The 15,204-nt window shown below is 37.8% G+C and overlaps 1 protein-coding gene across 6 annotated transcripts in view; it reads left to right on the top strand.

The window, feature by feature from the left end:
* adgrb3 (adhesion G protein-coupled receptor B3) overlaps positions 1-8,667 on the top strand; it is a 151,403-nt gene extending 142,736 nt beyond the window's left edge. For 3 of the 6 annotated variants that reach the window (XM_026277709.1, XM_026277710.1, XM_026277705.1), the window contains 6 exons: positions 181-276; positions 1,177-1,216; positions 3,836-4,506; positions 5,190-5,225; positions 5,765-5,869; positions 7,732-7,920. In XM_026277709.1, the coding sequence (XP_026133494.1) occupies positions 181-276; positions 1,177-1,216; positions 3,836-4,506; positions 5,190-5,225; positions 5,765-5,869; positions 7,732-7,920 (1,137 nt within the window). Of the gene's footprint in view, positions 1-180; positions 277-1,176; positions 1,217-3,835; positions 4,507-5,189; positions 5,226-5,764; positions 5,870-7,731 lie in introns of all 6 variants that reach the window. The other 3 variants (XM_026277707.1, XM_026277706.1, XM_026277708.1) reach the window with 2 other exon arrangements.
* The last annotated feature ends 6,537 nt before the right edge of the window (positions 8,668-15,204 follow it).

Below are 15,204 nucleotides of genomic sequence, written 5' to 3'. Positions count from 1 at the left end.
ATCAAGTGAACGAAATAGTAAATTGAAGGAATGCAATAGTAATCGTGTGCATGTTTTAATACATTGAGGGAACGAATTAGTAAATCGTGCACACGATTTAGCCTACTATTTTTTACCTGCATGTCATGTGCAGGGCTCCGTACTTTCGCTTTGATGAGTGACTAAAATGATGGTTCATAGGTTCAAGATGCCTTCAGATGTCGCCTGAGAAACTGTCATGGCCCCATCAATGCAGATGCAACTGGTACATTTCCCAACGGGCATGCACAGATCATGGTAAGACACTCGCCTCCTGTAACCTGAGTATTCTTACACTGTACATTCACAAGCTGGAATATGCTCATCTTATAAATTTGCTGTGAAATCACTTGCATCTGGCATCTGTGCTATCAGAATTGTGTGCTGTGACCTCTCAAAGTCCTCTTGATGGATTTAAATGCAGTGCTTTTTCCTAGTATGAGTTTTTGTTATACAGTGTTAATGCTTATACAGTTATGACAGGATATGCAGAATTGTCTTTGCTTAACAGCACCAAATCTTTTATCCATGTCCTTTGGCTTTCGCCCGTCTCAGATGGGACCCATTTGTCATATTTCACACCGGTCTTTCTCATCCTTCACTGGTTTGAGGGAGTGATTACTGTTAAAATGGTTCTGGAGATGTGTGACCTGCGCAGAACCATTGGCATATAATGATCACAGTTCTCATTTCTGTTTTGATTGAAAGTTTCTTAACTAGAAGCATTTCACTATAATGAGACCTCAGTTTGTGCAGATTGTCTTTGATTCGCTGCTGTTGATGGCTCCTCTATCGCCACCTCTATTGTGATACCTGATTAATCCGATTCTATTTACAAGTGCTTTTAACAGATTAATATTTTCTCTGTGGGATGTGGTTAGACCCGCAGACATAAGCTAGCAAAATCATACAATTTGAGAAGAATCCCATGACAACATAGATATGATAGACTATTATATAATTGATGTATTATTCTGATTTTACATAGTCAATTAGATAGGAAAATGCTTTTGTGTGTGTGTGTGTGTGTGTCTGCCACTATCAACAATAATGTAAAGTTTCGACTTTTGTTGTAGTTCTGTCTAAATCAAACTCCTCTTGCATGTCTAAATTTCACTTTGTCTCCTGTTATTTATTTATTTCTTTTTTTCCCCACAGACGGATTTTGAGAAAGACGTGGACATCGCATGTCGATCAGGTAAGAAACAGATGGTGCACTATTAATGTGTTTCCTAATTACTTCTCCTCTCCTGGGCCAAAACAGGCCCAAGAGAATAAACATTCGGGTTGCACATTAGAATTATGGAGTCCCAGTGGCACCTGGCTAATCATCCAACAGGACTGTATTCAATCTTAAAGTGTAGGATTTTATTACATTTGGATAGATACTGATACGTACAATATCAGTGTTGAATCATCCTCTTTTTACATTCACAGAATATTACATTCATGGGCTATTGCTTTGAATTGTATTAATAATACATCAACCTAATTAAATTATTTTCAATGCTGTAAAATTTATTAAGCTCACTTAACTGGCAATTTCAGTACTGACCACTCTTGAAAATATTCAAGAACTAAAAAGTGTGTATGTCTCTAAAGTACAAAATAAAAAAGATTTATGTTTTAGAAACTGTCCATACATTGATATTGCACATATCAAAATATATCCTCTTCATCTAGCTGCTGTATGGGATAGACCATGAAATCCATGAGTTTACTCTTTAATTGTCTCCCCTAAGTAAAGGGTTGGTGATGAACAATGAAGCTTTTTAGTCCCTGGAAATGGGTTCAAAACAAGATTTCTGTTTCAAGATCTAGACAGAATTGTTTTATTGTTATAATGAAAGACTGTTGTTAAAAAAAAAATGTAGTTCTTCTGACATCCAGCCAACAAAGCTCAAAACAGCATGAAGTCTTCATTACAGCCATTTTTCAGTTTGCTTGTAGCATTGTTATGCCCCTAGACAGCATGGTGACTATTCTCACATTTCCTGAAAGCACTAACTGGATTTGTTTTTCTGTCTGAAGGTGAAAATCTTGCATGATGCAACACAGTCTATTAGCCGGTTATGTGTGGGATTTAGACCAATGAGATTTCACTGTGGGTGGGTCTACACAGTGTGACGCCACATAAATGGAAACCAAGCAACTGATAGAATTTCGTGTTACTTATCTCATCCAGAGCTCATTTAGACATTGATATGAGCTGCTAAATTGCTTTAACTGCATAATGAGATGTCATGACAGTTGTTTGAATGTTTGTTTGTGTGTATCTTCACTTGCAGCACGTTATTTAAAGTCTCTAAAATCTAGTTGGCTAAGAAAGAAGGGCATAGTAAATCAGATAATTAGACTATGCTATAGCCCTGAAAATGCAGCTAGTAACACAAATTGCTAACCCTTTTGTTTTTCTTTTGAAAATGAGTGTAATAACAGCGCCCTGACCCTGTGTTCTTCATTAAAACTGGATTAAGATCAGCTCAGAGGGTGATATTGTGGGACATTGTGTGTCCTTCATTAGGAAAGCATAATAAAACTTTAATCCAAGATTTACTTTAACTTACAAAAAGTTAGCTAAAGTTTTCTTATTTTTAGATTTTTATAAAAATCAACAGTAAAATAAATAAAGACGTGCAACATATTTACATATTCATTTACATTCTGGGAATTTCAGTTTCATTAAGTGTTTATTTCTGGGAATTTTGCATTATAAAAATGAGAGTTGTGTGGTGAATAAAATTGTAAAGAACTTACAATATATTTATCAATTTGGGGTGACCAGGTTCTTGACAGATTTCATAAGATGCACGCAGAAAGTCTGTGTCATGAGCCTGAAGCCCTTTTCTGTGTTCTTCTATCAGTATTCTGCTGTGCTCTTCAGACGCCATGTTGTGTGATGCATTTGTTTAAACTACCATCAGAGCTGGAGGATTTTTAACCAGTCGTTGTTGTCCTCTGGTCTCCTTGTTATGTTATGAACAGTGGCAGTAATTCCCTTATGGATTCTTGGAGATAGAGCTCTGCTGCAGAGGACAGGCTGTTCTCACAGTGATAAATCTTCTGTCATTGCATCTAGTGTGTGTGGCTCTTTCAGGTGAACAGAGTCAATCCAGTCTAAAAAAGGACATGTTTCTATAACAGAAGATATTGTATGGTGGTGGATGGTGTTTGTATTGATAGTCTTTGCTGAAAAGGTTTAGATGGTTAGTCCTGATGGACTAGTACAACCATGCTTGTTGAACATGGTGATGAAGTTGTTTGGACAGCATGTCTTTGGTGAACCTCTTTATCTTCAACCCTCCATTTTTAACTAAACCAAAAAAGTGACATACTCACACTAGATCAAAACTCAAGTTGTTCAAACAGCACTGAACTGGTCAACCAAGTCTTGAAATTTAACCTGTTCATCTTCAGCTCTGCATTTTTAACAAAACCTACGAAGTCGGTATACATATACTAAAGGCATAATTTTGGTCTATTTTAAAAGATGAGTGAATTGAAGTGAAGTAGGTTTTTGCTGACAAAACTAGTTGGTCCACAACATGATATGTGCTTCAGTTATTCTCTTTTGAATCTGCTTGAGTCTTTCCTTTTCAAGATATTTGCCACTAGAATTGTAACTTTATTTATTATGATCACTTGTTTTTGGGGTGTAGGGTACACATCACTTCAGCTGTGCGTTCAAATGATCAATGTCTGATTGGCTGCATTGCTTTTTGCTTTAAAATAATTTATTTTCAGTTCTAAATCAAAATTTTAAGCTTACAGTCTTGCATCACTAACTTCCACTAATGATGTTCATTCCTACCTGCAGCCCTCCACAAAGACATGGGCTCCTGCCGAGCGGCCACCATCACCGGCACCCTCTCTCGCATCTCTCTCAATGATGAGGAGGAAGAGAAAGGTCCCGAGGGGCTCAATTACTCCACGTTGCCTGGCAACATAATGTCTAAAGTGATCATCCAGCAGCCCTCTGGACTTCACATGTCCATGGGCATGGGCGATCTGGGAGAGCAGTGTTTAGACAGCACGACAGACATGCGGCGAACTCTATACCTGTGTACAGATGACACAACAAGGCAGGGCGAGCAGGAGCTGAGCGCCCATGACCTGAGCGGCCACCCTCAGCCAGGGCAGATGGAAACGGACTACATTGTCCTGCCTAGCAGGTCCGCGGTGGGGTCGGCGACTGGGTCTAGCAGCATTCCCACCCTGCTGAAAGACGACAGCAAGATGAGCATGACCATGGACTCTCTGTCACACGAGAGGTTGATGCATTACAAGATGGGCGCTGAGTTTAACCTCGGGCACTCTGGGATGGAGCACATGGGAATGGAACAGCAGTACCCCGTCCAGTCCGAACACATGCAGAATCTGCCTTTCGAGCCACGCACGGCTGTGAAGAACTTCCTGGCGGAAATGGAGGAGAGCGGAGGAATGTCACGTAGCGAAACCGGTTCAACTATATCGATGAGCTCTTTAGAGGTGCGAGTTTGAGTCTGGCCTTGGGTGTAGACAGTTAGACTAAAGTAAACTGTACACAAATACATGAACAAAGATCCATCTAGATACATGAGTGGTTTTACTCAATGCACACCAAAATGTGTCAAGAGTGCAATTCATAATGCATTTTTAGTTTGGCCAAATGTATGTTATAGTGGGTCTCCTATATGGTCAGTTTGAAAAGAATCTTGTGCTCTAATGTCTTAATCCTCCAAATTAAGCCAAAGATGAAAACACTACATGAGATGTTTAACTTAAAGATGTTAAAGGTTAGTTTTCAAAGAATTAGTAGCGGAAGTAATACTGTATATCCATATTTTGATGTACATAGTCAACAACCAATAGATAGTTCTGTGCATGGGTTGTTGATTTGATGGAGGCAGATCTAAATGCAAGCTTATAATCAATTAGGCAGGGGTTTAAGTGGACTAAATGATTGGAGAAGCATTTGTGCCTGCGTTTGCGTTATTTTTAGACAGGTAGACATTTGAACCGGATCCGTTTTCTGCAAAAAGCCTCACAGCATACAAGTCTAGCTCTGATGCGGAAGGAACATACTTGCTCATATATGTTTTAGACATGGGACCACATTTCAGTAGATTATTTCTCTAGGTTTTATAATATCTAATTACATGAATTTTTGTCTTTCTGTCTTGGTTCTACAGAGAAGAAAGTCGAGGTACCAGGATCTAGACTTCGAGGTGAGCAACTCCTTTACTTTGTGAAGTGCATGTTCAGGGCCATTTGTTGCGTTTGTGTTTCGCCCCTTTAATTTACTACTACTTTGTGTAGCACTTAAGCTTATTGGAGAAGCATGTCCTGACACAACTGCGATTTATGAAGCGTTGTGTGGTTTAATGTAAAAGCAATGCTGTCAGCCACCACATATTCCCATGTTATCCTTTTACATCCCCTGACTTCAAGCTGAAAATCAAAAAATAGCTTATATATTTTTACATTTTTAAGATCACTTGCAGTATCCCCCAGAGCATTTCAGCCCTTTGCCAAAAAAAAAAAATGTATTGAATGTCAAGTGCTACTGACCCTTCATATATGCCAATGCCATTTGTCATAACCTTGTCATAGCATTCAGCCAAATTTGCAGGGTGAGCACGCCGTTTTTATACAGTGATAAATTGAAAGTAGCCAGGTTTTTTCCTGTTGCAAAGTTCTGGTTCTCAGCTTGACTGAACTCCAAATCCCACCCCCCTCCCCTCCCCTCCCATCCTTGCCATTACAGAAAGTCATGCACACCAGGAAAAGGCATATGGAGCTGTTCCAGGAACTCAATCAGAAATTTCAAACCCTGGACCGATTTCGAGACATACCAAATATGGGCGGCATGGTGAGTAACAGGAAACGGGTTTCAGTATGTCTCATTACCGAGTACCGGCGGGGGGGTGCCGCGTTGTCTATGTTTAGCTGTGTCTTCTGGTGGCGCCCCAATCTTGTCCACAGGAAGTGAGAGACTGAAGGAATTAATAGTTGTTCACCAAGAATATTCACGTGGAAAAATAGCACCCGGTTAGGGGTGGGTGGAAGAGGAGGTATTAAGAGATGAAAGAGGAAGAAGAGAAGAGGAAGAGTGACTGAGCCATCATTGTGATCCATTCTCATGCATTCATTCAAACACAAGGCTGTAAGCTGCTAACATGCTTATTATTTCCTTTTCTATTGGCTAATCACTGCTTGGCAAATGCGAGGGACAAAAAACACTTGATTTGCTTCAGATATTGGAGAGGTTCTCTGTGCTTTCCGCAGTATGATGCACCAATTATCTGTAATTGTAGGGCTGGTGGGATTTTCTGATTAGAGCAGGCCAATTGCAACACAATTGCATTTCATCATCCAGCAGCATGCAGCAGAAGAACGTTCAGTGTCATTTTTTTTGTCCAGCTGACTGGAACTGTGAGGTTCACACTGATCATCAATGAAGAGATGTTTAGATGTGTTTTTTAATTAGTTCAGCCTCGGTATAATGCCCTAAAATTAATTTCCTGCTATTACAGAAGTATGCATTTCCAGTGATTGGATCACAGTTGAAACAGTCTCGAACTCAATAGAAGCCAATGCACTCCAGACGCAGTGATCGGAGCACTGAAAATACATTCTGATTCTATTCATACAGGTGTAAATGTTAATGTGGTCTTGCGATCTGATTTAATGATTTATTCTACTTAAAGACTGCAAGTGCAAGGGCACTTTAAAAAAAAAAAAAAAAAAAATCTTCCATTGTATTCACTTGTTATCCCCATTAGAACTCGTTACTGTGAGAATGTTTCGAAAGTAGGAAATAGACTGAATGGTGTTTTAGGCAGTCAGTATAACAGAAAGCATTTTGATTTATCCATCAGTGGTTAACACTTTACAGTGAGGCTCTATATTGTAACATTAACTAATGCATTCACTAACTAACAATGAAATAGTCCTCTAATGCATTTATTAATCTAGGCTAATGCTAATTTCTACATTTTAAGTCATATAAATTAGCATTAATGTATCATGAAAGAACATGAATTGCCAATGAACAATAGTATATTAGTAAATTAACCTAAACTAAGAAATAGTGTAGAATGGTTGATTTTTAATTCAAGAACCCTAATGCATTAGCTAAAATTGAACCTTCTTGTTTGTGTTAGAAATGCATGTTTATGTCAGGTGTATGAAGTCGTAGTCCTGGTAGCTGGTTGGCCATGTTGCTTCCTTTTACCCGTGTTCAGTCAGACTGCAGACTGCCATTCACTTCCTGTTGCTTAGTAACCGCTGGATGGAAGAAATGATTTTGTGTTTTTATTCCCTTGAAAAATCTGAGATGTTCCTGAATCTGGAAACACTCCAAACATGCTGTTAGGTCAAACACTTTGACCAGCGAGCTCTGGGTGTGTATGTGCAGCGGCCCCAAAAAGTTTTTGGGACATAATTGTATGAATGTCACTGTGTTAATTAACAAAATACCAAGCCAAGTGACATGGCATATATTTTCAAGATTGGTGTGATATTTTTTATCTAATGCGGGCGACTTTCATACATTTCAAGCGTCCAAATATTTTTAGGGCCACTGTGAGAGAACATGAATTAAAGCTTGATGATTCATGTCCATGTGAAACTTCCAGTGTTTGACAGTATCATAAAACGATCCACTATAATGAAAGAATATTGCAGAAATGTAGTATTTCTAACACGGCGGCTTCTCATCCTTTTCCGTAGGACAAGGCAATGCCAAACAAGAACCCCTGGGAGAGCTTCAACCCGGCAAGTGAATATCAGAACTACGCCACAATGAATGTACTTGAATCAGACACAAAGAACTCTCTGGAGATGACTAACGCTGAGTGGGAAAAGTGTGTCAACCTCCCTTTGGACGTCCAGGAGGGAGACTTTCAGACAGAAGTCTGAGGAATAATGAAGCGTTAGCAGGTGGACATATTTTGCACTGAACAAAAACGCGGAAGACTTCTCATGCAGCCTTGGAAAGACATATCTGGATTCTACGAGTATAGCAGGGACAATATGTGCCAATAAGATTTTAAAACAAGGAATGACAGACGGATAGAAAGACAGTTAGAAAAAAACAAAAAAAATCTGTGTTATCTTTTTTTTTTGTATTCTCACTCGTGTATTTAGTGGGGGTCAGACATGTACAATATCGAACATCATGTATTTCAAAAGAAACCAGTTGGAAAATAATCAGTTCCAAAAGCATTAGCTTTCCAAATGAGACCTCGAGGAGAAAACGACACGACGTGATGTCCACCCACGAGCGGCGGCTGGGTTCGTTTTTTTGTTCGGCGGGAGACGAGCCCAGGAACACTTGTATATACTTGCGCAGGTTTTTAAAAAGTTTATAACAAGTCCGTTTGGCCATTACTACACTTTTTACTTCATGATATGAAAAGACGAAACTATTCCGAGGCAAAGAGGATTTTTTTCTGTCATTTAAAAATGAATGTTTGTCAGGCTACATTCTTCATTGCTTTAAATGCAATAAAGGTAATACTCACTTTTTTATGAATAATATATTTCAAAACTTTAATACTGCAGAATCTGCCTGGAAGCTCAGTAAAGCTCTCTCATCTGCAGCCCTGTATAAAATATTTAAAAATCAAAAACGTTGTATGGTGTAAATAAAACTTTTGTCTACATATGTTTTACTTGTGCCAAGTTTATTTTAATGAGAAAAGAGAAAATGCCAGCTTGATGAGAGTTATAGCGGAAAAAAATGTTAACATTTGAAAAAGGAATGTAAATAAAAGAGGAAATATGTTCGTACTGCTTCAGAGAACTTGTCGACTTACTCCTGTGTCGTGCTGCGGGTCTCTTTCTGGACCCTCGAATCACTGTGGACATCATCTCAATCTCAAGGTCCTTCATTCAACAGCAGCAGAAAAATCCTCGAACCTAAAGGCTAATAACAACAGGGTATTTTTAACGGCCATTAGTGGAAAGGAGCCGACTTGTTTTGCACTGGCTATAAAAATAACACAGCAGAGCTAAAAATAACAGGAAGAGTAGTCACTTCGGGGTAAAGCCGCGCTACATATGGCGTACCTTATGTGCAATTATGCTATCAGACAAGGAGCTGATAGAATAGAGAGAACTGAACCAGAAGTACTATAAAAACCTCTTGGATTTTGAGATAAGTTTACAGTTGTTTTCTGTTTTTAATGGTGCATTCTTCCAATGGCATGATATTTGACCATCTAAATCCCTCGAAACATTGAACAATATTTGGAGGCAGAACTGTTATAACTTTAGCATGAGGCTGATAGTGTTCGTTCATATTAGTGTTATTTGTACAACAGCTGAAGCGAAGAGGCTCTTTCCCACAAAAAGACGAATAAGTAGAGCTCACCTGAAACCCAAATACAGAAAAAGGCTGTGCTGTCACGCGCCGCTGCTACTTATAGATTTGCAGCTCCGGATGACGTCAGGAGCATCTGTTTAGTGCTATAACTCATCCTGCTAACATTTACTGTTATAGAAATCTGGTGTATAATTATGCTTTCTAAACAGTGAGACTGTGTCTACAAACTCGTGTCATGACTCACACATTTCGTCAGTCCCAGAGACCATGATTCAGGCCTGTCAAGCTGGACCTAAACAATACCCCGGGAGATAGTTGTGGAGCTGGCTTGGATTAGATTTGATACTTTTGCCGGATATGATTGAAGGATCGCTGATGACAGATGGGATAGTAAGAGCGGTTCAAAAGGGATTATACTCCTAAACTTCAGTTTACCTTCTGATATGGGCCTCAAGTGCCATCATTTCACATGTAGATTTCCATTAAAATCGGATATGTAAATCCCGGATTAATCCTTCACTCTTTTGAAGTGACTTTTCCTTGTGGAAAGCAGTTGGTTGTTTTATACACTGGCAGACAATAGTTTGGAATAATAGTGATTTTTTTTTTTTTTTGCACCTCAAGAATACAGGTGCATCTCAATAAATTAGAATGTCGTGAAAAGATAATTTATTTCAATAATTCAACTCAAATTGTGAAATTTGTGTATTAAATAAATCCAATGCACACAGACTAAAGTACAGTAGTTTACGTCTTTGGTTCTTTTAATTGTGATGATTTTGGCTTGCATGTAACAAAAATCCAGCAATTCACTATCTCAACAAATTAGAATATGGTGACATGCCAATCAGCTAATCAACTCAAAACCTGCAAATGTTTCCTGAGGCTTCAAAATGGTCTCTCAGTTTGGTTCACTAGGCTACACTATCATGGTGAAGACTGCTGATCTGACAGTTGTCCAGAAGACAATCATTGACACTCTTCACAAGGAGGATAAGCCACAATTTCATTGTCAAAGAAGCTGGCTGTTGGCTGTTCACAGAGTGCTGTATCCAAACATGTTAACAGAAAGTTGATTGGAAGAAAAAAGTGTGGAAGAAAAAGATGCACAACCAACCGAGAGAACCGTAGCCTTATGAGGATTGTCAAGCAAAATTGATTCAAGAATTTGCGTGAACTTCACAAGGAATGGACTGAGGCTGGGTTCAAGGCCTCAAAAGCCACTACACACAGATGTGTCAAGGGATTTGCTAAACCACAAACAACGTCAGAGGTGTCTTACCTGGTCTAAGGAGAAGAAGAACTGGACTATCGCCCAGTGGTCTAAAGTCCTCTTTTCAGATGAGAGCAAGTTTTGTATTACATTTGGAAACCAAGGCCCTAGAGTCTGGAGGAAGGGTGGAGAAGCTCATAGCCCAAGTTGCTTTAAGTCCAGTGTTAAGTTTGCGAAGTCTGTGATGATTTGGGGTGCAATGTCTTCTACTGGTGTTGGTCCATTGTGTTTTTGAAAAGAAAAATGACTGCACCCGTTTACCAAGAAATTTTGGAGCACTTCATGCACCTTCTGCTGACCAGCTTTTTGAAAATGCTGATTTCTGGCAAAAGCACCAAAAGTTGGTGTGGTGTGCTTGACTGGCCAGCAAACTCACCAGACCTGAATCTATGGGCTATTGTCAAGAGGCAAATGCGAAACGAGACCAAAAATGCAGATGAGCTGAAGGCTACTGTCAAAGAAACTTGGGCTTCCATACCACCTCAGCAGTCCCACAAACTGATCACCTCCATGCCACACCGGATAGAGGCAGTAATTAATACAGAAGCAGCCCCTACCAAATATTGAGTACATGTACAGTAAATGAACTAACCTTCCAGAAGGCCAACAATTCACAAAAAAAAATTTTTATTGGTCTTATAAAGTATCTTACTTTGTTGAGAATGGTGGGTTTTTGTTAAATATGAGCCAAAATCTTCACAATTAATAGGACAGAAAACTGAACTTTGTGAAGTTTGGATGACACTCAAGAACTTATTTAAAGTAATTAAGAATGAATTTGTTAGTTGTCTCAAACACAGCGGACAGCCTGAAAAACAACTCGACATGCTCATGTAAAGTGATTCTTAGTTTAACTTTGGAGAAGATTGCAAACTAATGATGCATATTAACAGACAAAGCTTTCATTAGTGCACAAATGTTGACCTCCGAGGTTAGAAAACACTGTAATGAGATGTAGAGGAAGAGGCAGGTAGTCTTGACATTGACTGGAGATGTCACCGTATTAAAAATAATAAAGCCTATTATGACAGCGACCAAACATGATGACACACAAGCAATGGATCCCAGGCCCCGTTTTCCGATCTCCACGGCTTAAAATGAAAATACCTTTGTCCTCCTCTGTTCTTCAATGTGCAAATCAAAACGTCAAATCCATCACATTACAGGCCGGCGGGAAATCACGGCAGATGAAATTCAGCACACACACAGTGAGTGTGCCCTCGTGGGTGCTTGTAAGTCCAGCAGGGGACACATGGAGAGGTGGATCAGACTCATCTCTGACAGACGTGCAGGAGAGGGAATTGAAGCGTATGTCAACACAGACTGTATTCTCACTTGTAGTCAACTTCCATTCATGATCAGAAGGGACTGCTGTCAGTGTGAACACATAAAGATTTTCTTATGGAGGATCTGCTGCTATTTTATGATTGTTTTTGTGTCACATATTCCAGAGTCCATGGAAATGAACTCTTAAGCTTGGTCATAGTAAGAAATCATGGTAACACTTTGCTTTAAGACCTTGTGTACAATGCATTATAAAGGTATTCATAATGTACATGGTCAAGCATTAAATATTTTCATAAATTATTGTAACAGTTTCCTTGTTTCATCTTAATCGTGCTGTTTGTCATATGATTTAATGCATTAGATTTTCTCAAGGAGTAAGCCTTTTTTTTTTTTTTATTGTATTATTGTATTTTAAACAAATTGTCTAACTTGTAAGCTATATTTAGTATTTATTTGGGTAGGTGTGGTTTCAGCACCATGGACAGCGGCATGTGCAGTTATAGATAACATTTGCAATTGGTAAAAGATATTCATGTAATTGTATAGATAAAGTAACAAACCAAGATGCATTTATTTTGAAGAAATATAGCAAAAATTTTAGTGTGACACATTTTGGGGATCACTGTATATGAAGATCAATGACAAATTGGATACAATATTTTGCATACAATACATGACATCTTAGGCTTAATCGTACATTTGTGACAAGTGTCCTATGATACAGTCAGCTATGAGGGCATGAACATTTATTACTCTACTGAAGTACATACTGTAGTTAGGGGACATTCAATTGTTTCAATAAACACGAGACGTTTCGAGTTTCGAGACGTTCTCTAATTGCTTTGAAGTAGAGGCCTCTGCTAATGGCTCCCTGTAGGATGAGCTTGTGTTTTATTCAGCTGTATGACTCCCCAGCTGCCAGCAGCTCCTTATGGACACAGTTTAACAGTGCTCATAATGGCACAGGACATCACACAGCAACTACCAGTTTCTATTCTTTGACCTCTGACCAAGTAATTGTCGTCCCCACAAGGATGGGTATTTCTGCTCAAGATAGGCTACTGCTATTTCAAGAAATGGTCAAAAAGTGAAAGGATCAGGTCGGTGTGACAAAGGGGACAATTATAGCAGTGATTAACCTTAAATATTAATCATTCATACTTCCTTTTAGATCTGCATGATATATTTGGGGGGCTGACTGGCATTGTGATATTTATTTATTCATTCTTTTGCAATATATATATATATATATATATATATATATATATATATATATATATATATATATATATATATATATATATATATATTGTTAAGAAAAAATATGGGAATTGTATTAAAAAAAATATTACTATTAAGCTTTGAACCTTAAGAAAGTTGTATGGTTTTGGAATGGCATTAATCTATCACACACTTGATACAGCCAAATGTTTAACCGTAAAGTCTGAGCCTTCATGAGACTTTCAGCATCCATAAAGAGAAGGAGCAGGGCAGAGATGTTAGAGGGAAGTCCCTTTGTAACCTTTGTAATCAGTTTGTGCTGAAACAGCTCGACTAGACAGACTCAAATCTTTTTCAATGGGAGTGTTTGTAGCGACTCCCATTGGAAAAAGGGCAGAGAGGTTAACATGTCGATAGAGCCGAGAGCGGAGCACCAACACAAACAGGCACATTACTACAGCACTGAATGCTTACTTCCACATCCTCCCTGAGGTCTGGCCTCAATTAAACAACATGTCCAAACATACAAGCTGTGCTTATGATACACACCATTTCCTCTGTGCAGATACACCCACACAGACTAAAATAGCACACCTAGTATTAGTATCAGTATCAGTATCATATCAGACTACACTTATATTGGTACCTTTGTTTAAGTAGGTTAAACTTAATGAGAGCTGCTTTACATTACCTTTCAAAAGTTTGAGGTGGGTAATTTTTTTTTTTTTTTTAATTGTCACTAAGGCTGCAAAAGTAAAAAAAAAAAAAAAATGTTTATAACCTTTATAAAGTATTTAAAAATGTCATGTATTCCTGTGATGGTAAAGCTAACATATATATATATATATATATATATGTATATATATATATATATATATATATATATATATATATATATATATATATATATGTATGTATGTATGTATGTATGTATGTATGTGTATGTATGTATGTATGTATGTATGTATGTATGTATATATATATATATATATATATATATATATATATATATATATATATATGTTTTTGTCTACGATTGGTTGCGGGGGGTGATTAAATAAATTTATTTTATACTGTATATTATATATGCATTATGTATTAAAATACTCATTTATTTTAATATAACATAATACAAAGTTAGTGTAAAACAACAGCATTTCAAATAAATGTTATTTTTTTACACATTGTAAATGCCTTTACTGTCGATTAACTGAATGCACTCTTGAAACTTTTGAAGGGTAGTGTTATTTTTACATATTTTAATATGTATTATTTATATTTCAATATAAGGTATATTAAATTGGAATAGTTTATTCATAATTAGTTTTAGAATATTAAATATTTAAACAGCTTTAAGATAATTACCAAAATGCTGACTACTTACTAGAATACTAAAAATAAACTAAAAAGACAATTCATGAACATTCATCTAAAAAAAAAAAAAGAGGAAAACTATTGCATAAAGAACTAAAACACACAAAACCAAGAAGTACAGAACAAACTGAGCATCTCATGCTACTGTCAGCCTAAAGTGTTCTGATTAAAATGAAAAATCCAGAGGGAAGCAAACAGTAAAAGTCTATGTTTCAGTACGATGTACATTTCAGTCTGTCTTGGGAGTGTTTTTATTGCATCAGTGAACGTTCTGCTGGATGCCTGTCCTCAGAGAACCATCGCCTAATGCTCTTTCAGTAGCAAAGGAAATCCTCCTCTCTGCCCTGTCTGTTGTTGACACACACACACAAAAAAAAAAAAAAAGGGTGTATAATATTGACAGATATTTAAAGAACCCTGTATTTAGATTTAGATATGAATATATCTAAATAAATTGGAAGGTTTAAAGCCGAGCATTATTGACTAAATGCATCGTGCAAGGCTGCAGAAAGAGTGATGTCTCCAGATGAATGCAGCCACTTTGTATAAACACAAGCAAACAGGAACTCCTGTGGGAGTGTGTGATTGTGAACTTTACCTTCAATCTAACAGCACTCTCTCTCTCTGAGTCACTTTCAACAGTAAATCAGTCAGAGGCTGCAGAACTGCTTTTAAAGTATTGTTTGGAAAATCCCCTTGATCCAGAAGACTGCCTTCAATC

The sequence above is a fragment of the Carassius auratus genome, chromosome 13 (genome assembly GCF_003368295.1).
Source record: "Carassius auratus strain Wakin chromosome 13, ASM336829v1, whole genome shotgun sequence".
NCBI classification, from domain to species: domain Eukaryota; kingdom Metazoa; phylum Chordata; class Actinopteri; order Cypriniformes; family Cyprinidae; genus Carassius; species Carassius auratus.
This window is presented reverse-complemented; position numbering and strand designations above follow the sequence as displayed.